Here is a 24204-nt window from a genome sequence, read left to right on the forward strand (position 1 = left end):
ACTCTGCCAGTACAGGGCTCTACACCCTGATCCCTGGATCACCAGTACAGTGCCTTTCCCAATGACTGATATAACACTCTGCCAGTACGGGGCTCTACACCCTGATCACTGGATCACCAGTACAGTGCCTTTCCCAATGACTGATTTAACACTCTGCCAGTACGGGGCTCTACACCCTGATCACTGGATCACCAGTCCATCATCCAATCAATTTGATCTCTGCACCTCTTTTCCCACTTCATGAAGGCAATTACAAAACATCAACTTTCCAGTCGACTCGGAAAAATCAGGCTCTTTCCACTACAGACATACAGTATCACAGAAATGAAGACTGTCCAAAACACACACATACATTTCTATAATCTGACATCAAAAGAAAGGGATTAGACAGGACAACAAATTCCAGTGGTGCACAATAACAACACAACAGCCACACTTGTATAGAGGGTAAGTGCCACTGTCAGTGGCGTGATGACGGCAGGGGTGCTGCGTTCCTATCCATGCTGTTCCCTGAGAAAGGACCCACCACTGTCACGGGCTCACACACCAACACGAGTCAGGAAAACATTGCATGACATTTTCATCTCTTTTCTTTCCCCTGTTCAAACAGCAAAGGGTTTCTCAGCAAGTAATAGCTCCATGAAAAAATTCAACAACAAAAAAGAAAAGTTCTCTGTTGAAGAGTTGAATAAGAGAAGTGTTTGACCCATAAAAGCCAAACTTCCCTTCAAAAATAACACACACACACTAATTCACAAGAAAAACAAAATGCAGTTAAAAAAAAAAAAAGGTTTGTGGAGTGAACCAAACGTTATTATAATTTGGACTTTCTTCCCTCTTTCTTCACTGGGATGTAGATGTTGGTCAGTATCCAAACAATTTGAAGGGGGAGTGATTTCTTTGCTTTTCAAAGCCTTTGGAAGTCCAGCTTACTGCTTTGTTCACCAACGTAACATTCTTTACCATCATCTGCTGGTTGATGGTTCCCTTGGAACTTGCATAAAATAATGCTAGGTATTTTTATGAGTCTTTTCTCTGAAACTGATTTCTACATCTAACCAGCTATCTATCTACCTGCCTATTTATTTTCTATCTTATTTTCCATCTACCTAATTTTTTTTTTTTTTTTTACATCTCTCTACTCTATTTCCTATCTATCTCTCTATTTAACTACCTGTCTACCTACCTACCTGTCTGTCTACCTATCTGACTATCTATCTCTGTGTGTGTGTGTGTCTGTTTACAAAATGAGGGGGTTTAAACAGTACCAATTAGACTATTGCTGTGAAACCTCAACACAAACACTAACAAAATATTGACCTTGAGGGCAAAAGCTGACAGACTGTTAAATTCCATTAAACACAAGATGTGATATTCAAACCTTAGCAATGAAGCACATACGTTACCTGGGATCACACATGTATGATCCACCCCTCATCTGCTGCCAAGATCTGAACCACTGCCAGAGAATCAATCACGCAATCATCAGTAGTGCTGCTTTGTGAACAACAACAAAAATCACTTGCATCTATTTTGTGTGCCTTTTGTTCATGCCAGCTGACTTGATCTACTCCCTTTGTGGCAACACATCATCTGTCATACCTCTGTCATACCTCCACAAGCTCTCCTTCCTCCTTTACACCGCTACAAGCTGCACACACCTTTGTGGCAACACATCATGTCATACCTCCACAAGCTGTACACACCTTTGTGGCAACACATCATCTGTCATACCTCCACAAGCTGCACACACCTTTGTGGCAACACACCATGTGTCATACCTCCACACGCTGCACACACCTTTGTGGCAACACATCATCTGTCATACCTCCACAAGCTGCACACACCTTTGTGGCAACACATCATCTGTCATACCTCCACACGCTGCACACACCTTTGTGGCAACACATCATCTGTCATACCTCCACAAGCTGCACACACCTTTGTGGCAACACATCATCTGTCATACCTCCACACGCTGCACACACCTTTGTGGCAACACATCATCTGTCATACCTCTGTCATACCTCCACAAGCTCTCCTTCCTCCTTTACACTGCTACAAGCTGCACACACCTTTGTGGCAACACATCATCTGTCATACCTCTGTCATACCTCCACAAGCTCTCCTTCCTCCTTTACACCGCTACAAGCTGCACACACCTTTGTGGCAACACATCATCTGTCATACCTCCACACGCTGCACACACCTTTGTGGCAACACATCATGTCATACCTCCACAAGCTGCACACACCCTTGTGGCAACACATCATGTGTCATACCTCCACAAGCTGCACACACCCTTGTGGCAACACATCATGTCATACCTCCACAAGCTGCACACACCCTTGTGGCAACACATCATCTGTCATACCTCCACAAGCTGCACACATCTTTGTGGCAACACATCATCTGTCGTACCTCCACACGCTGCACACACCTTTGTGGCAACACATCATCTGTCATACCTCCACACGCTGCACACACCTTTGTGGCAACACATCATCTGTCGTACCTCCACACGCTGCACACACCTTTGTGGCAACACATCATCTGTCATACCTCCACAAGCTGCACACACCTTTGTGGCAACACATCATGCCATACCTCCACACGCTGCACACACCTTTGTGGCAACACATCATGTGTCATACCTCCACAAGCTGTACACACCTTTGTGGCAACACATCATGTGTCATACCTCCACAAGCTGTACACACCTTTGTGGCAACACATCATCAGTCATACCTCCACAAGCTGTACACACCTTTGTGGCAACACATCATGTGTCATACCTCCACACACTGCACACACCTTTGTGGCAACACATTATGTGTCATACCTCCACAAGCTGCACACACCTTCGTGGCAACACATCATGTGTCATACCTCCACACGCTGCACACACCTTCGTGGCAACACATCATGTGTCATACCTCCACACGCTGCACACACCTTCGTGGCAACACATCATGTGTCATACCTCCACAAGCTGTACACACCTTTGTGGCAACACATCATGTGTCATACCTCCACAAGCTGCACACACCTTTGTGGCAACACATCATGTGTCATACCTCCACAAGCTGCACACACCTTTGTGGCAACACATCATGTGTCATACCTCCACAAGCTGCACACACCTTTGTGGCAACACATCATGTGTCATACCTCCACAAGCTCTCCTGCCTCCTTTACACCGCTACAAAGCTGCACAGCTCCATCATTTTGATTAGCTGACACTAGCTCTGGCTTCAATGTTGCTCAGGCCCAACACACACAACTTATTCAGTCACATTTAGACACTCACTTGCATGTACTCACACAGACACCCTCTCACACACACCCATGCTCTCACTTATACAGCTTTAAAGTAAAGAGGTTTTGTATACAAGGATATTACCAACACAGGAGACCACAGTTTTTATGTGGGCCTGACAGTTTTCAAACGCATCACATGCACAATCTTTCAGAAGGTGCATTTCATTTAAACAGACGAGTCTGGTCCTATAACAGCTTCTACCCACCATTTCTATTGATTTCATTCTTTTTTTTCATTCAAATTTCATTTTGTATTTCATTCAATCTACACTATTTGATACTCAAACAACAAATGTGATTCACACACTTTCACATCATGCAGAATACATTATTTCAATGCACCAATCTCAGAAAATACGACACCAGTTTTGTGCGAAACCAAAATATCAAGGACACCCAATCGGGTGATGAAGGACAATGGCCGACATGCAATCTCACAAGGACTCCACATAGCAGGGCACAAAATTTGCGCTGAGCTGTGCCTCTGGACTCGCTTTCTGCACATTTAGCATTTACATCAAGAGGTTCAGATCATACCATACTATACATGCATCACTTTTAGTCACAACATGTGACATCCTGTTTTCATTTTGTCCACCTCTCTCTTTCTTTCTTCTTCTTTTCTTCTTGTTTGAATATATGCAACTGCATAGAACACAGCAAATTTCCCGACAGTTTCTCTTTGAATGAGAAAGAGAGTGTGAGTGTGACTGTGAGATACAGAGAGAGACAGATAGAGACAGAGACAGAGACAGAGAGAGAGAGAGAGAGAGAGAGAGAGAGAGAGAATAATGAGTACCTGAGTATGACTGAACTTACATTATACCAGAACATTATCATCGAGACAAACTCAAAATAATATTATTTTATACCATGCAAACCTCTCTGGAAAGAGTATACTTATTAACACAAAAACTTATTTAAAAAAAAAAGGTTCTTTAAGGGCATTAGTTCATAATGTCCCCAAGCATAAATAACTGTACTGATGTACTCCTGATGCACACACACACACACACACACACACACACACACACACACACACACCACCCAAACACTCTCATTACAAGCATAAAGTCTTGTTTTCTTCAACACCCAATCAATGTGTATTGTAAACCATGACAACAACCTGATTTCATCACATCTCAACCACAATCTCCAAACTTTGGACATGACCCTCACTCCTGAGAACGCTCCAAGGACTAGTCTCACCCCCCACCCCCACCCTCCCCGCCCGTCTCTTCGTTGCACTGCGTCAGCCTGAAGCACGACCACCACAAGACAAGCGGGACAGACACCCCCCCACACCAGCGTCATCAGTGAAGTGTGGGGGCCAGCGCCGGAATCCTGAGACTGGTGGCAGCAGGTCACTTGCGGCGGCTGAGGTAGCGGAGGACCTTGTGGAGGGAGCGGAGGCGGTCGTGGAAGGACCCCATGGCCAGCATGGCCAGCTGGACGCGTGTCTCCAGGGGCAGCACGGCCACACACCACCAGGCCCAGGCCGGGCCGTTGGGGGAGCCACTGGGGTTGGGGTCCAGGTCCGGCAGGTTGCCGAAGTGACGCAGGATGCGTGCCCTGTGCACTGGGGGCAGGCCGTCCAGCCAGGTCCTGGTGGCTGTGTACACCTCCTGCTGCAGTGACTGGATCTCTGAAACCACCAACACCAACACCAGTGGTTAGACAGCCAGGCAGTGCCCAATGGGGGGACATGATGGGGCAGAACCACCTCTACAATTCACCTGCCTTTATCACTGTCAGTATACTGCCTTTATCACTGTCAGTATCCTTTCAGGAAGAAAGCCACCTCTACAATTCACCTGCCTTTATCACTGTCAGTATACTTTCAGGAAGAAAGCCACCTCTACAATTTACCTGCCTTTATCACTGTCAGTATACTTTGAGGAAGAAAGCCACCTCTACAATTCACCTGCCTTTATCACTGTCAGTATCCTTTCAGGAAGAAAGCCACCTCTACAATTCACCTGCCTTTATCACTGTCAGTATACTTTGAGGAAGAAAGCATCTTTTTTTCTCTCCTTTTTCTCATCATGAAAATACAGAAAGGATTTCAATAATATCAAAAATACATAAAGGATTTCAATAATATCAAAAATACAGAAATGATTTCAATAATATCATTCTACCTAGCCCAGTTAAATGTGTTTTTCTACTATTCCCATACCTGGGAGCTGGGTCTGACTGATGGGGTGGTCAGTGAGGAACTCCACCCGGGCAGTGTTGTAGCCGTCCCTCTTGCCGCGACTCAGCACCTTGAAGCGCCGCCCACCCACCGTGTCCACCAGTGACCGGCCGTCAGGGAAGAAATGGACGTCACGCACCTCCAGCATGCACCCGTAGTCTGAGAAGTTCTCCCTGCCAGTGCAGAAAGTAGTATGATAAGTAATGGAGGCCTCTCATGACTGACACTGTGTTTGTTTCTGTCACAGAACAGCTGATACACATGACAGCTTCATGAGTGAAGTGAAGAGCAAGACCACTCAATTCATAGCTTCACGATTCTGTGATGGTAGTGTTTCTTTCATAACTTTATCTGTGTTTGTCTATGTATACTGAGACAATTGCAACAAGAACATGACATGTATACAGCATCAGTTGATCTGAAATATATCTGTAATGACTGCTATCAGAAACAGCCTTTTTTTGAAATTATTTTCGAACTGAATATGGGGAACCTAGCATACCACTGTAAAAAAACCTCTCTGACATGATTTTGCTGATCCAGCAATGATCTGACCAAGTTTTCTGAACCCTGGATTTCAGGAACATCCACATGTACATTGCTACATTCCACCCCTTATCACTTTGGGCAATACTATGACATGTACATTGCTACATTCCACCCCTTATCACTTTGGGCAATACTATGCCACATGTACATTGCTACATTCCACCCCTTATCACTTTGGGCAATACTATGACATGTACATTGCTACATTCCACCCCTTATCACTTTGGGCAATACTATGCCACATGTACATTGCTACATTCCACCCCTTATCACTTTGGGCAATACTATGACAACATGTACATTGCTACATTCCACCCCTTATCACTTTGGGCAATACTATGACACATGTACATTGCTACATTCCACCCCTTATAGCTTTGGGCAATATTATGACAACATGTACATTGCTACATTCCACCCCTTATCACTTTGGGCAATACTATGACACATGTACATTGCTACATTCCACCCCTTATAGCTTTGGGCAATATTATGACACATGTACATTGCTACATTCCACCCCTTATCACTTTGGGCAATACTATGACAACATGTACATTGCTACATTCCACCCCTTATCACTTTGGGCAATACTATGACAACATGTACATGGCTACATTCCACCCCTTATCATTTTAGGCAATACTATGACATGTACATTGCTACATTCCACCCCTTATCATTTTAGGCAATACTATGACACATGTACATTGCTACATTCCACCCCTTAACACTTTGGGCAATACTATGACACATGTACATTGCTACATTCCACCCCTTATCACTTTGGGCAATACTATGACACATGTACATTGCTACATTCCACCCCTTATCACTTTGGGCAATACTATGACACATGTACATTGCTACATTCCAACCCTTATCACTTTGGGCAATACTATGACACATGTACATTGCTACATTCCACCCCTTATCACTTTGGGCAATACTATGACACATGTACATTGCTACATTCCACCCCTTATCACTTTGGGCAATACTATGACACATGTACATTGCTACATTCCAACCCTTATCACTTTGGGCAATACTATGACACATGTACATTGCTACATTCCACCCCTTATCACTTTGGGCAATACTATGACACATGTACATTGCTACATTCCACCCCTTATCACTTTGGGCAATACTATGACACATGTACATTGCTACATTCCACCCCTTATCACTTTGGGCAATACTATGACACATGTACATTGCTACATTCCACCCCTTATCACTTTGGGCAATACTATGACACATGTACATTGCTACATTCCACCCCTTATCACTTTGGGCAATACTATGACACATGTACATTGCTACATTCCACCCCTTATCACTTTGGGCAATACTATGACACATGTACATTGCTACATTCCACCCCTTATCACTTTGGGCAATACTATGACACATGTACATTGCTACATTCCAACCCTTATCACTTTGGGCAATACTATGACACATGTACATTGCTACATTCCACCCCTTATCACTTTGGGCAATACTATGACATGTACATTGCTACATTCCACCCCTTATCTCTTTGGGCAATACTATGACACATGTACATTGCTACATTCCACCCCTTATCACTTTGGGCAATACTATGACACATGTACATTGCTACATTCCACCCCTTATCACTTTGGGCAATACTATGACACATGTACATTGCTACATTCCACCCCTTATCACTTTGGGCAATACTATGACATGTACATTGCTACATTCCACCCCTTATCTCTTTGGGCAATATTATGACACATGTACATTGCTACATTCCACCCCTTATCACTTTGGGCAATACTATGACACATGTACATTGCTACATTCCACCCCTTATCACTTTGGGCAATACTATGACACATGTACATTGCTACATTCCAACCCTTATCACTTTGGGCAATACTATGACACATGTACATTGCTACATTCCACCCCTTATCACTTTGGGCAATACTATGACATGTACATTGCTACATTCCACCCCTTATCACTTTGGGCAATACTATGACACATGTACATTGCTACATTCCACCCCTTATCACTTTGGGTAATACTATGACACATGTACATTGCTACATTCCACCCCTTATCACTTTGGGTAATACTATGACAACATGTACATTTCTACATTCCACCCCTTATCACTTTGGGCAATACATAACAACATGCACACCTGCAGGTCAGGTCAGTCAGTGCGCGTCAACACACACACACATGCAACTACAACGATGTAACACAAAACTATCTGTGAGCGCGCGCACACTCACACACACACATGCAAATACAACAATGTAACACAGAACCAGCTGTGAGCGCACACACACACAACCATGAAGATAAAACACAGAACCATCAGACTCACTGGTTATCTGACAATGGCGACTGGGCAGGCAACACTCACTCGTTATACAACAGACCAGCAACACTCACTCGTTATCAAACAGACTGGCAACACTCACTTGTTATTGAACAGACCAGCAACACTCACTCGTTATCCAACAGACCAGCAACACTCACTCGTTATCAGACAGACCGGCAACACTCACTCGTTATCAGACAGACCAGCAACACTCACTCGTTATCAGACAGACCGGCAACACTCACTCGTTATCAGACAGACCGGCAACACTCACTCGTTATCGGACAGACCAGCAACACTCACTCGTTATCGGACAGACAGGTGACCATGCCGAACTGGCGTGTGCCCGACTCCATACACTGGCGGATCATGAGGCGGTAGCGAGGCTCGAAGACGTGCAGGGGGCAGGGCACGGTGGGGAAGCCCAGGGTGCAGACAAAGACGGGGATCTCGTGCTGCGTGTCCTGCCCCATCTTGGCCAGCTCACTCACCTCGTCCTCGTGCACCTGCTGACGCTCCCGGTACTGGCGGGGAAAGTAGGTCATCAGGATGGTCTGCAGGGACTCTGTCACTGTTGACCTGCGCTGGGCCAGGTACTGCAGCACACAACACACAGTGTGATGCACCATAAGGGTCTGCAGTGCTGTTCTGATGGTCGTCGTCGTGACATGACAATCATACTCACACTGTACTGAACTGTAAATTAATGCATTGCTTACTTTTTTGTCACAATAGATTTCTCTGAGCAAAATGGTACCCCTCTCCCTGAAGCGTTTCACCACAGAGCAGTGCAATCCCCCCCCACCCCCCTTCCTTTTTTTTCTGACCATCCTCTTTTTTCTATCTGCAGATGTGTTAGTTTTTCATCGAATTAGCTTTTTCTAGGGAATTTTGCCAGGGACAATCCCTTCATTGCTGTGGGTTCTTTTAACTGAACCATGTGCACCAAAGTGGATTTTTCTGGAGAATTTAACCAGGGACAACCTTTTAATTGCTGTGGGGTTGTTTTTTTTTACCGGCTCCAAGTGAATGCTACACAAGGGACCTCAGTCCATCATCTGATCCAATTGACTGGTGTCCACATCACCATTCAACGTCTAGTGAAGGAGAAAATAGTGGTGGGTGTAGGATTCATATCCCATGCCCACAGATTCTGGCACTCTCTCAGCAGACACGTTAGCCGCTGGGCCAGCACTGTTGTATTCTTACCTCAGTCAGGGAGCTCTTGCACATGGGGCAGGACGTCTGGTGGTCCAGGCAGCGGTCCAGGCACTCCCGGCAGAAGCTGTGACCACAGGGGGTGGTGACCGGCTGGTAGAACAGCCGGTAGCACAGACTGCACTCCACGTCCTCCTCACACAGCAGTGACATGTCCATCTCCCGCACGTCTGCTGCCACCACACCCGCCCCCTCCAATTCTGACCCTGGATTAAAAAAAAAAAAAAAAAAAAAAAAAAAATTAAACTGTTTTCTTTGAGGAGGCTGAGAAGATTCAGCAAGAAGCAAATATGTAACTTTGTTCCAGACTCGTCAAACACTGTCCCAGTGTTAACATGATCAAGCGCTCTCTTCAGCGTCTAGTCCCTGAAGAAACCAAGCTACAAAGCTTTCTGAATTCTGAACTATTAAAAATGATGTGGTTCATGCTGATTACTTTCTGTTATCCATCTGCCTGGAGTTAATCATCTGTTCATCATCCTGTGGCTTATCTGAGGTAACGTTCTAACAAACTTGTGTACTTGTTTCATGCTGTCACTCTGTTTCCATGCCTCTTTCCAGGGCCATGACCAAACCTGCCTCTCCTCTCTTTTTGTTCTATTTGCTCTTCTCTTTTCTCAGCTGAATGCTGTTTTCACAATACCAGGTCCAGTTCTCATTCTATTGATTTTTATGGCAATTCTTAACATTATCAATCCTCAAAGTCTTGACAGAATATGTCAACAATGCCAGTGCCCTCCTATTCTGAGTGTCCTAACAGTAACACTATTACAGCCAGACCCTAACTGAACAACAATAACGGAACCCGATATCATCCTAAACAAAGGCAAAAAAGGAGAGAGTGGAAAGTGATGACTCACGCAGACATTTCTGGGGGGAGGAGTGAGAGGGGCTGAGGGGCTGGGTGACGGAGGGGTTGCGACATCGCTTCCTGCTGCTCCCAGCGTGGCCCTTCCTGTCAGGGGACTGGGACCTGGATCGCTGGCGCCCGTAGGGGTCTGGTGAACTGGGGGACATGGACACGTCCAGGCTGGGGGAGGAGTAGCCTGAAACACAGTGAGGAATGAGGAGTGAGGAATGAGGAGTGGTCTGAAACACACAGTGAGGAATGAGGAGTGGTCTGAAACACACAGTGAGGAATGAGGAGTGAGGAATGAGGAGTGGTCTGAAACATACAGTGAGGAATGAGGAGTGGTCTGAAACACACAGTGAGGAATGAGGAGTGGTCTGAAACACACAGTGAGGAATGAGGAGTGGTCTGAAACACACAGTGAGGAATGAGGAGTGGTCTGAAACATACAGTGAGGAATGAGGAATGGCCTGAAACACACACACACACAAACGCATCAGACAGTGATACTCACATCTGTGTCGTTCTAACATGCTGCCCACTGCAGGGCTTGACGCTGCACTGTCCCCTGAACAGGACTTCTGGAACAGAGAAAGAAGAGAATTCAGTCCCTTTGTCCTCACCCAAACCTTTCCCCCTCAATGTGGAATCAAAGTGTCATCCAAACCTTTCCCCCTCAATGTGAAATCAAAGTGTCACCCAAACCTTCCCCCTCAATGTGGAATCAAAGTGTCATCCAAACCTTTCCCCCTCAATGTGGAATCAAAGTGTCACCCAAACCTTTCCCCCTCAATGTGGAATCAAAGTGTCATCCAAACCTTTCCCCCTCAATGTGGAATCAAAGTGTCATCCAAACCTTCCCCCTCAATGTGGAATCAAAGTGTCACCCAAACCTTTCCCCCTCAATGTGGAATCAAAGTGTCACCCAAACCTTTCCCCCTCAATGTGGAATCAAAGTGTCACCCAAACCTTTCCCCCTCAATGTGGAATCAAAGTGTCACCCAAACCTTTCCCCCTCAATATGGAATCAAAGTGTCACCCAAACCTTTCCCCCTCAATGTGGAATCAAAGTGTCATCCAAACCTTTCCCCCTCAATGTGGAATCAAAGTGTCACCCAAACCTTTCCCCCTCAATATGGAATCAAAGTGTCACCCAAACCTTTCCCCCTCAATGTGGAATCAAAGTGTCATCCAAACCTTTCCCCCTCAATGTGGAATCAAAGTGTCACCCAAACCTTTCCCCCTCAATATGGAATCAAAGTGTCACCCAAACCTTTCCCCCTCAATGTGGAATCAAAGTGTCACCAAACCTTTCCCCCTCAATGTGAAATCAAAGTGTCACCCAAACCTTTCCCCTCAATGTGGAATCAAAGTGTCATCCAAACCTTCCCCCTCAATGTGAAATCAAAGTGTCACCCAAACCTTTCCCCCTCAATATGGAATCAAAGTGTCACCCAAACCTTTCCCCCTCAATGTGGAATCAAAGTGTCATCCAAACCTTTCCCCCTCAATATGGAATCAAAGTGTCATCCAAACCTTCAACCTTTCCCCCTCAATGTGGAATCAAAGTGTCACCCAAACCTTTCCCCCTCAATGTGGAATCAAAGTGTCACCCAAACCTTTCCCCCTCAATAAGGAATCAAAGTGTCACCCAAACCTTTCCCCCTCAATATGGAATCAAAGTGTCATCCAAACCTTTCCCCCTCAATATGGAATCAAACCATCCATACATACTGAGACTGAAGGACACTTCCAGCAAGTCATCCCAGATGTTCCTACATCTGACCTTTGCATTCGTTGAGTTCTATGATAATGTACTCTCTCTTCCAAAGTTACCATGCAATAACATCAACACTGCCATGTAAGTCCTAAGTTACAATGCAATAACATTATCGTTGGTATGTAACAACAGTCATAATCACCCTGCAATAACATCAATATCACCATGTACAGTCCTGAGTTAACATGCAATAACATCAATATTGCCATGTAACAGAGCTTGAAGTTACCATGCAATAACATCAACACTGCCATGTAACAGTACTAAGATATCATGCAATAACATCAACATTGCCATCTGACTGACACTCACTGACTCACGCAAACAAAAATAAAACAAAAACACAATGAGAAAACTGCATTCCTATTTTTCAACAAGAGTGCAACTTTTCAGTGTTTGTGAGTTTAAGATTCTCTGGGGGTCTTAGATTATGGTTTTTCATTCCTGCACAGATCATAAAAATGCAAAGCTTCAAATGACATATATTACTTTTTTTTCTATATACTACACAGCAATTTGAGAAAAGAATGTTGTCCCCAATCTCACCGTGCTGAAACTGCCCGGAGTGGGTCCAGAGGAGGAGGAAGACGGTGAGGACGAGGAGGTAGGTGGTGTCTGGAAGTTTGAGGCGGCAGCCACAGTGTGGTCCATGATCTCTTTGAGCTGAGTCAGCGTGTCGGCGCCAAACTGGGGCAGGAAGGGTGACATCTTGAAGTTGCTGTGGAGCAGCTGCTGGAAGGGGGAGGGGTTGACCTCCTGCTGCCTCAGTTGAGTCTTGGGGTCGTCGGGGGGCAGCTGTCTGAGGATCTTATGCAGCGCCTGGGGGGACAGTTGGCATTACATCATCAACATCAATCATGTCTGCAATTAGAAAGAAATGATTACAATGAACCCAAACACTGAAAAAATAATAATTAAAACGAACTCAAACACTGAAAGACATAGTGATTAAAACGAACTCAAACACTGAAACACATAATCATAATGATTAAAATGAACGCAAACACTGAAAGACATAATGACTAAGATAAACACAAACACTGTAAGTGAAATATATTATCAAGTAATAATCAAAATGAACACAAACACTGAAAGACAAAATAATTGAAAAGAACACAAACATTGATAGACATGATTAAATTAACATGAACAGAAACACTGCAAGTGAAAGACATAATGATTAAAATGAACACAAACACTATAAGACATAATGATTAAAACGAACACAAAAGCTACAAGACATTATGATTAAAATGAACACTAACACTATAAGACATAATGATTAAAACGAACACAAAAGCTATATGACATTATGATTAAAATGAACACAAACACTATAAGACATAATGATGAAAAAATGAAGACTAAAACTGAAAAAAAGAAAATTAAAATGTAAATAAATGCTGGAATTTTTTAAAAAATTTAAATAACATAATAAATAACACTGACTGAAAAATAAAATGATTTAAAATGAACTAAATGAACACAAACACTGTAAGAAATATGACTGAAATGAACACAAGCACTGTAAGAAATATGACTGAAATGAACACAAGCACTGTAAGAAATATGACTGAAATGAACACAAGAACTGTAACTAAGAAATATAACTAAAATGAACACAATCACTGTAAGAAATATGACTGAAATGAATACACGCACTGTAAGAAATATGACTAAAATGAACACAATCACTGTAAGTAATATGACTGAAATGAACACAAGCACTGTAACTAAGAAATATAACTAAAATGAACACAATCACTGTAAGAAATATGACTGAAATACACGCAGTGAAAGAAATATGACTAAAATGAACACAATCACTGTAAGTAATATGACTGAAATGAACACAATCACTGTAAGAAATATGACTGAAATGAACACAATCACTGTAAGAAATATGACTGAAATGAACACAAGCAGTGAAAGAAATATGACTGAAATGAACACAAGCAGTAAAAGAAATGGGTCTAAAATGAACACAATCACTGAAAGAAATATGACTGAAATGAACACAATCACTGAAAAAAAAAATGTCTGAAATGAACACAAGCAGTGTAAGAAATATGACTGAAATGGACACAATCACTGAAAGAAATATGACTGAAATGAACACAATCACTGTAAGAAATATGACTGAAATGAACACAATCACTGTAAGAAATATGACTGAAATGAACACAAGCAGTGACAGAAATATGACTGAAATGAACACAAGCAGTGACAGAAATATGACTGAAATGAACACAAGCAGTAAAAGAAATGGGTCTAAAATGAACACAATCACTGAAAGAAATATGACTGAAATGAACACAATCACTGGAAAAAAAAAATGTCTGAAATGAACACAATCACTGAAAGAAATATGACTGAAATGAACACAATCACTATAAGAAATATGACTGAAATGAACACAAGCAGTAAAAGAAATGGGTCTAAAATTAACACAATCACTGAAAGAAATATGTCTGAAATGAACACAATCACTGAAAAAAATATGTCTGAAATGAACACAAGCAGTGAAAGAAATATGACTGAAATGGACACAATAACTGTAAGAAATATGACTGAAATGGACACAATAACTGTAAGAAATATGACTGAAATGAACACAAAATGAACACAAACAATGAAGAAATATGACTGAAATGAACACAAAATGAACACAAGCACTGTAAGAAATATGACTAAAATGAACACGTTTTGACTAAAATGAACACAAGAATTATGACTGAAATGAACACAAGCACTGTAAGAAGTATGACTAAAATGAACACAAGCACTGTAAGAAATATGACTAAAATGAACACAAGCAGTGAAAGAAATAGGACTGAATTGAACACAAGAACTGTAACTAAAAGTGTAAGAAATATGACTGAAATGAACACAATCACTGTAAGAAATATGTCTGAAATGAACACAAGCAGTGAAAGAAATAGGTCTAAAATGAACAAAAACAGTGAAAGAAATATGACTGAAATGAACACAAACAGTAAAAGAAATATGACTGAAATGAACACAAGCAGTGAAAGAAATATGACTGAAATGAACACAATCACTGTAAGAAATATGACTAAAATGAACACAATCACTGTAAGAAATATGACTAAAATGAACACAATCATTGTAAGAAATATGACTGAAATGAACACAATCACAGTAAGAAATATGACTGAAATGAACACAGTCACTGTAAGAAATATGACTGAAATGAACACAAGCAGTGAAAGAAATATGTCTGAAATGAACACAATCACTGAAAGAAATATGTCTGAAATGAACACAAGAACTGTAACTAAAAGTGTAAGAAATATAACCGAAACGAACACAATCACTGTAAGAAATATGACTGAAATGAACACAAGCAGTGAAAGAAATATGTCTGAAATGAACACAATCACTGAAAGAAATATGTCTGAAATGAACACAAGAACTGTAACTAAAAGTGTAAGAAATATAACCGAAACGAACACAATCACTGTAAGAAATATGTCTGAAATGAACACAAGCAGTGAAAGAAATGGGTCTGAAATGAACACAAGCAGTCAAAGAAATATGACTGAAATGAACACAGTCACTGTAAGAAATATGACTGAAATGAACACAAGCAGTGAAAGAAATATGTCTGAAATGAACACAATCACTGAAAGAAATATGTCTGAAATGAACACAAGAACTGTAACTAAAAGTGTAAGAAATATAACCGAAACGAACACAATCACTGTAAGAAATATGACTGAAATGAACACAAGCAGTGACAGAAATATGACTGAAATGAACACAAGCAGTGACAGAAATATGACTGAAATGAACACAAAGACAGAAATGACAACACACACTCAGTTGCACTGTCTGATGAAGACCCAGTTATATAAAACATTTCATTCATTTAATTGGCTTTATCAGTAATCAACCACCCCCTTTCCCTGTTACACAAGGCTCCCTGGTTCATTATACCTTATCTTACCTACATGGTATACCCTTACAAACTTTGTATTCTTTCATTTCAAAAGCTGCAATATTCTATAATTTACAGTAATACTGTCCAATCTGCCTCAAGACAAGGAAATTATTTTTTCATTTTTTATACATTACAAAAACAACATGAATGCATTCTCTGAAAAGCTGCTACATGAATAGGCTATTAGTATTACTAACACGACAGTGATACTGCCCTATCTGCCTTAAAAACCAGGTCTTAGGAAATGATTTTTCACTTTGTTAATTTGTACACATTACAAAAACAGACATCACAAAATGAAACACTATCACATGTGTACATTTTATCAGTCTATGTGTACACAAGTTTACACTGGGTTACTGGAACAAAACCACACCACTCAGAGACAGCCCATAACTTTAACAAATAAATAACAAGTACAACAAAAAGAACAATGTATAGATTTTAAATATTACATCATTACATTATAATACATTCAAAACTGAAAAAGAGGCCTACCCTGGACAGATAGTCTCTGGCTGAAGTCACCTCCTTGTCCAGTGCCAGACACTGCAGAAAAGAGATGACGGCATCCTCGTAGCGCCCCAGCTCAAAAAGGGCAGTGCCCTTGCGGAAAAAACCTTTGGGCCAATCGGGGCGGAGCTTCACAACCCTCTCCGCATCCTCCAAAGCTTTGGCAAACTGGTCCAGAGCGGCATAGGCATGCGATCGATTACTGTACAGCAAGTGGTCAGAGTCCGCTGTAATGAAAACAAAAGCTTTCATTTCTCACTGATGTCTATGGTGTAAGTACTTGATGGAACAGGTGAAGGGGAAAAAATCCTACATTCATCAATGTTGTCTGTGTTGTAATAATTTGATGAAATAGCTAAAAGACAGACTTCTTTTATTACTGTTGTGCATTGTGTAATAAATTGATGGAATAGCTAAGAGAAAAACACTTTCATTAATCAATGTTGGCTGTGGTGTAACAATTTGATGGAGTAGATAAAAGAAAAAGCCTTCACTAATCACTCTTGTCTGTAATGACAATCTGATGGAAAACCTGAAAGAAAAAGCCTTCATTTATGTATCACAATAATTTGATGGATTATCTGAAAAATAATCAAGACTTAGTGAGTTAGTCGGACTCTGTAACTTCCTTTTTAATGTGAGATATGGCAAACCAATCTGATTTTGGATAAGGAAAAACAAACAAACTTTCACTTACCACTTTCAATTATCATTGCAGCCTATTGCACTAACAATTTCAATGGTTAGCACACACACACACACACACACACACACACACACACAAAAAGAAAAAAAAGAAGAAGAAGAAAAAAAAAAGGGATTGGTAACAAGAATAACAAGAAATATCGAAGAAAAACATTAACACTAATACTTGCACACTGTGTGATTATTCCATGTATCAAATTATTGTTCTCTTTTACCTCCTCAATGAGATTAATTTGACAAAAGTTTAATCTTACACACCTAGATAAGGGTATGTAAATGAGTATATGGTATGTGTGTGTGTGTGTGTGTGTGTGTGTGTGTGTGTGTGTGTGTGAGACAAATGGGTGAATCATCAAAGCAGTAGTGGTGTACATGTGTGTGCAACTGCATGTGTGCGTGCACATGAAATGACAGGGGTTAGAATGGTACCTAGTATCATTGAACAGGTTCATCCACTCAGCCTTGTATTATTATTCTTGCAAGTTCATGGTGAACCATTTACTGGAATCTTTTCTCAGTGAAGACAAGGAAAAGGAAATGAAACAGACACAGACACATTAATGTACACACACACACACACACTCCACCATTCACACACACACAATGACAGTCACTCTGACAGCACTTGACAACAGAGTCTGAACTGTATGCCACCTAATGTTCCACTGCCCTTCTATACAGCACAGTGCTCTAAATGTGACCTAGTTAACACAGACCAGACACAGACAGGATTGAGATGACTAAACCAGTAATTGAGTAAATAATCATAATGTTCCACTGCCCTTCTTTACAGCACAGTGCTCTAAATATGACCTAGTTAACACAGACCAGACACAGACAGGACTGAGATGACTAAATCAGTAACTGAGTAAATAATCATAATGTTCCACTGCCCTTCTTTACAGCACAGTGCTCTAAATATGACCTAGTTAACACAGACCAGACATACTGCAGGACAGAAATGACTAAATCAGAAAATATTAATTATGATGTTCCACTGCCCAACTTCACACGGCAGTGCTCTAAGTATGCCCTGATTAACAAAGCCTAGACACACGGCAGTGCTCTAAGTATGCCCTGATTAACAAAGCCTAGACACACGGCAGTGCTCTAAGTATGCCCTGATTAACAAACCCTAGACACAAGACAGTGCTTGAAGTATGCCCTATTAACAAAGCCTAGACACACGGCAATGCTCTAAGTATGCCCTATTAACAAAGCCTTGACACACGATAGAACAGAAATGACTAAACTAGAAAATAGTCATCATAATGGCAGCCATGAATACCACAGTTGAGCTCAGCAACACAGGAAAACAATGAACAGTGTCATCTAGCAAACGTCCAACTTTTTCTAGGTCTCAGAAGACCACTCCCACCCCCATCTTTCCCTGACCTTACCCTTGGCCAAACCTATATTAGTCCTGACCCAACCCAAACCTCAAACGGGTAATTTGATAACATTCAATGAGTCACAGTTCAACAACCCAATGAAAATAAAATGTAAAAAAACAAACAAAAAAAACAAAAACAAAACCCACAATCCACCCCAAAAACAACACATGTATACTTATAACTGCAATAGTACTGTTATAGTACAGCACTTGTTATATAAACTAAAGTAAATGAAAACAAAACATTTCTGTCCATAACTTTGTACAATTGTAGATGGTGAGGGCAAAAATTAACTTACCCCCCTCCCCCTACCTCCACCCCCAAATAAAGAAAAGAAAAGAAAAAGAATAATCAGTAAAGTAATAACTGGTGTTTACAAAACAAATTGAAACAAACAAACAAACAAAAACAAAAACCACCAACTTCCCATCATCTTGTGAATCTACATTGCCACTAAATACCAGCAATAGAATTCAGATGAATCATTACCTATGAATCATTACAATACTTAAGCTTGTTTGAAAAAAATCTTACTCAGTTACTGTTTCCATTTTTATTCATCATTTTATTATGCAACACCATAAAATGACAGTGCATCACAGTAACTTGAGTAAGTGTAGAACTGATCTACAGTTCACAATGTACTATCTATAGCATCAACACTAGTCAATATGACTATGAGCTGGGTTTTTTTTTATGTACACTTCAAATGTCTTAAAAACAATTATGTGTTTTAATGATTTAGATCCCTTTGAATACAATAGGTTTTCATTCTGATTCAGTAGCAATTCATCGTTGTGACATCAAATGATGATAACCCAAAATATATTTGCATAGAATACACACACACATATATACATATATACATAATATATACAGATCTATACAGTATATACATGTTCATCATGTATGTCACGTTTGCATACATACATTGTTTTTTGTTAGCAAGCATGACATGTACTTGTGTTATGTTTTAAAGTACTTGATATAAATGTTAATAATACATGTTCCTATGTTGACGTGTGTACATGGATGTTAGTGTATGTGATGATTTTGAGTGTGCACAGTGTGCATGTCCAGAAATCTTTTGCGCATGTGCTGCATGTGTTCAAATGTACAAGGTGTAAGTGTATGACTAAAAATGATGTATTTGAGTGAATGTGTGACTTAGACATATCTGTGGGACTTAGACATATCTGTAGGTCAAATGTTCCTACTTTTACAGTGAGACTGAGGGGAGGATAATAAACTCTTTAACCAAGTCAGTCACCCATAAAATCTATGAGCATACACTTGCACATATGTGACTTTCTAGTCTGAACACCCACCCACACTCTCTTACACAATACACACATCCCCGTAGCCTTAAAATCAAACCTAGTTCACACCTTCTCTCTCTCTCTCTGTGGATTTCTTGATATATTCAAATACACGTGTACCTATCACACGATATCACTCACTGATACTACTGTGTCAGGTTTTTTTTAATTTATATATATTTTTTTTTATCCATTATTGAATTGTTTCCACGTCCGTTTTCCATCCCTCTCTCCTCCATTTTCAATAATTGTGTATACTTTATTATGTAACCACATCCTGCGTATAACAACTCAAAATAAACTTGATAAAAATTGTATAAAATGTTCACTTACATAACTGGATCGCCTCGCTGTAGGCTGTGATTGCGCTCTGAAAATCTTTTTTCTCGAAAAACCTGTTCCCTTCTGCTTTCAGTTCCGCTGCTCTGCAACTATCTGGAAACCATTTGTGTATCAATTTGGATAAAACAACGTTTGTGCATATAGAAGAGGGCTTCAGTCTGTTGTGAACGATGCCACACACCTTACACGCTTTCGAAGAGTCCCGTTCCAAACACTTACGACAGAAGGTGTGTCCACAACTGATGGTTACTGGGTCGTTCACAATTCCACGACACAACATACATGTAAACATACAACTCTTCTTCATTGAATCGTGTTGACTGCAAGCACCACTTTTGTTCACGTCTTCACTAAGCGTTTCGATTAACGCTGTAACCAAATGTTTTAATTTTTCGTGCGACACACGGCCCAGTCTTAAAGCATTTGTGTAAGCATCGAACGCTTTCGTAAACTGCCGTGCTCTGGCGAAGCTGTCTGCTAGTCCAAGGTACAATTCAGCCTGTGGTCCATTCTCCTGAATAGTTCTCTCGAATATATCCGCAGCAAGTCCAAAATTGTTCGTGCTAAACGCTTGTCGAGCGAGATCGACCATGTTTGACACAAACACTGTGACTCACATCAGTACCACAAAGACGTGTATCTGGGGTTGATATGTCTTCCTCGTGTCTTTACAAAACGTGAAAGTTACATAAAGATCACATGACCACAACACCGCTTCTGATTGGTTAAACTTGACCTTCTTTCTGATTGTTACACAAACTCAGACCAGGAGCAAACTGATTGGTCGAACTTGACTTTCAGCCCGGGACGGCTCACACAAAGTTACGAAACCAAATTCGTGTCCAGAATATAGTGCAACATAATCGGACTTACTAAAATGTAATCCGTAGCGTGGTATTATATACCGCAATGTACCGAAATTAAGGACAAGGATAAGCGAATGCTGAGGAATAACAGTAGGCAGACACAAACCACGTAATATTTGGAGAAAACTGAAGACTGTTGTGTAAAATTTAACAAGACTGGTGGTGAAGTACTGTCACACCCAGTTGTTAAAACAGGTACACAAAGGAGATACGCTGATGTTGGTGTGATAGCCATGTCCACTCCTGCTTGGCACCATGGAGCGATCACTTGGCCAATATCAAGCGCCTGTGAGGGCTGCATGCGCACACATATCGAAACAATGATTGGTTGCTATTTTTATGTGTGTGGGAGTACGTGATCAGTCCATGTTGCATTATGAAAGACTGGTCGGATAACAGACATAACATGCTATGCACAAAACGTTCAGGACCACGTACCATAATAAATGACGGATGTGCTCTTAAAGAGAAAAAGGAACATAAAAAAGAATACTGAGTAAAGTTGACACTTAAATGTCATTATGTGCGGAAACTGCATTACAGCTTCGGAGCACAAAATTTTATGTTCATGCTTGCACGCAGAGGAAAAGCATATTCTAGTTGCGGCAAAAATAAGTTTAGTTAAACTTTTTTTTTTTTTTTTTTTTTTTAAGAAGAAAAAAAAAGAGAGGGCTGGGGGTCGGAAGACAGAGAGAAGAACAGAAACTGCTGACAAGCCCTGATGGATTTGATAGAAGAACAGAAACTGCTGACAAGCCCTGATGGATTTGATAGAGAGAAGAACAGAAACTGCTGACAAGCCCTGATGGATTTGATAGAACAGAAACTGCTGACAAGCCCTGATGGATTTGATAGAGAGAAGAACAGAAACTGCTGACAAGCCCTGATGGATTTGATAGAAGAACAGAAACTGCTGACAAGCCCTGATGGATTTGACAGAACAGAAACTGCTGACAAGCCCTGATGGATTTGACAGAACAGAAACTGCTGACAAGCCCTGATGGATTTGATAGAGCGAAGAACAGAAACTGCTGACAAGCCCTGATGGATTTGATAGAAGAACAGAAACTGCTGACAAGCCCTGATGGATTTGATAGAAGAACAGAAACTGCTGACAAGCCCTGATGGATTTGATAGAAGAACAGAAACTGCTGACAAGCCCTGATGGATTTGATAGAGAGAAGAACAGAAACTGCTGACAAGCCCTGATGGATTTGATAGAGCGAAGAACAGAAAATGCTGACAAGCCCTGATGGATTTGATAGAGAGAAGAACAGAAAATGCTGACAAGCCCTGATGGATTTGATAGAAGAACAGAAACTGCTGACAAGCCCTGATGGATTTGATAGAGCGAAGAACAGAAACTGCTGACAAGCCCTGATGGATTTGATAGAAGAACAGAAACTGCTGACAAGCCCTGATGGATTTGATAGAACAGAAACTGCTGACAAGCCCTGATGGATTTGATAGAGAGAAGAACAGAAACTGCTGACAAGCCCTGATGGATTTGATAGAGAGAAGAACAGAAACTGCTGACAAGCCCTGATGGATTTGATAGAGAGAAGAACAGAAACTGCTGACAAGCCCTGATGGATTTTGTACGCTGCATGTGCAGCATCAGTGAAACATTCCTCACAACAGTTCAACGGATGTAGCGTGGTTGTCAGTCAGTATGGTTATATGACAGCCCTATGGATCGATCCTCTGATACCAGTGGATCCACTCAATGGTCCGTGCCGTGTGCTTTTCCAACTTTCCTGTTTTCTTCATTGTGGCTTCATGAGTCAAAGCGCTTTACTGACAACGCCGACATGCAGCATGTGTGCGTCTCCACTTACAAACACAGCTGAACCATATTTGGATTTTTTTCCCTTCCTTGCACATGCACATTAAAAGTTCCCTGGCTGTCAGCTTTGTAAACTTGATCTGCGATTCTAAACTAACTTTTATCAAAAACAACAACAACGCCAACTATATATACACAGTTGTCCACCAATTCGATTGCAATGTAGTACCCACGCACGCTGATATCTTAGCATTACTTTTAGTCAGTGTGTTGTAATTATATTGAATTCCATCATTTTTTTGAAGAAAAAAAAATATATATACACCCAGTTGACCGATCATGGTGTTCCTTCACTGACTTTTTGAGCCCAGTACAGCATTACGTGACAGTGTTTACCGCATACGTGACAGCATATATATAGGTCTGTAACAAGACCAGTATAGTTCAGTGTTTATATAGGTCTGTAACAAGACCAGTATAGTTCAGTGTTTATATAGGTCTGTAACAAGACCAGTGTATAGTACAGTGTTTATATAGGTCTGTAACAAGACTAGCCGCTTCCTGGGAAGCGGGGCGTCAAAATTTCCTAACTGCAGACTTAATAACTTAGCAAGGAACTGAAGACAATTACAGGGTATGCGTGTCACTGGTGTTGGGCTTATCTACTCATCCACTGACATAATTTATAACACACCCTCAACGTCCTTCTGTACCTTTCATCCCCACAAGTCAATTTTGTATGGTGCAGTTTAAGCATGCATACTCTCTCTCTCTCTCTTTCTCTCTCTCTCTCTCCACACACACACACACACACACACACACACACACACACACACGTGCGCCACAATGCCCGCTACACTGTTCAAAAGGAGCCAGTGTTTCTCTGTGTGATGCGACCTACACACAATTGTCTTTACTTTCTTTTGAGTCGGTTGATCATTTTAATAAACGGACTGTTGTTTGCACTTTTCTAATCACTTTTTTGGGGGTCGGGGTGCGGGATGGGTGGGCTCAGTATATCTACTATAA

The 24204-nt window shown here is 41.2% G+C and overlaps 1 protein-coding gene across 1 annotated transcript; it reads right to left on the reverse strand.

Moving 5' to 3' along the window:
* Positions 1-332: 332 nt before the first annotated feature.
* On the reverse strand, positions 333-21216 carry LOC143298718 (LON peptidase N-terminal domain and RING finger protein 3-like). The gene is made up of 12 exons (XM_076611628.1): positions 20515-21216; positions 16749-16990; positions 12833-13105; positions 11021-11087; positions 10517-10702; positions 9648-9862; positions 8742-9034; positions 5501-5691; positions 3125-4966; positions 2210-2327; positions 1989-2162; positions 333-1661 (listed from the first exon to the last, which is right to left on the reverse strand). The coding sequence occupies exons 1-9, from the start codon at positions 21113-21115 to the stop codon at positions 4686-4688; spliced, it is 2349 nt and encodes a 782-aa protein (XP_076467743.1). The 5' UTR covers positions 21116-21216; the 3' UTR covers positions 333-1661; positions 1989-2162; positions 2210-2327; positions 3125-4685.
* Positions 21217-24204: the final 2988 nt, after the last annotated feature.

This window comes from Babylonia areolata, chromosome 24 (genome assembly GCF_041734735.1).
Source record: "Babylonia areolata isolate BAREFJ2019XMU chromosome 24, ASM4173473v1, whole genome shotgun sequence".
Taxonomy (NCBI): Eukaryota; Metazoa; Mollusca; class Gastropoda; order Neogastropoda; family Buccinidae; genus Babylonia; species Babylonia areolata.

What these genes read in the sequence shown, in the direction of transcription:
- LOC143298718 (XM_076611628.1), bottom strand. Translation starts at nt 21,115, where the DNA reads ATGGTCGATCTCGCTCGACAAGCGTTTAGCACGAACAATTTTGGACTT. An exon ending in CCAGAGACTATCTGTCCAGG is followed by an intron (nt 13,106 to 16,748) that starts GTAGGCCTCTTT and finishes CTGTCCCCCCAG; the next exon opens with GCGCTGCATAAGATCCTCAG. An exon ending in CATGTTAGAACGACACAGAT is followed by an intron (nt 10,703 to 11,020) that starts GTGAGTATCACT and finishes ACTGTGTTTCAG; the next exon opens with GCTACTCCTCCCCCAGCCTG.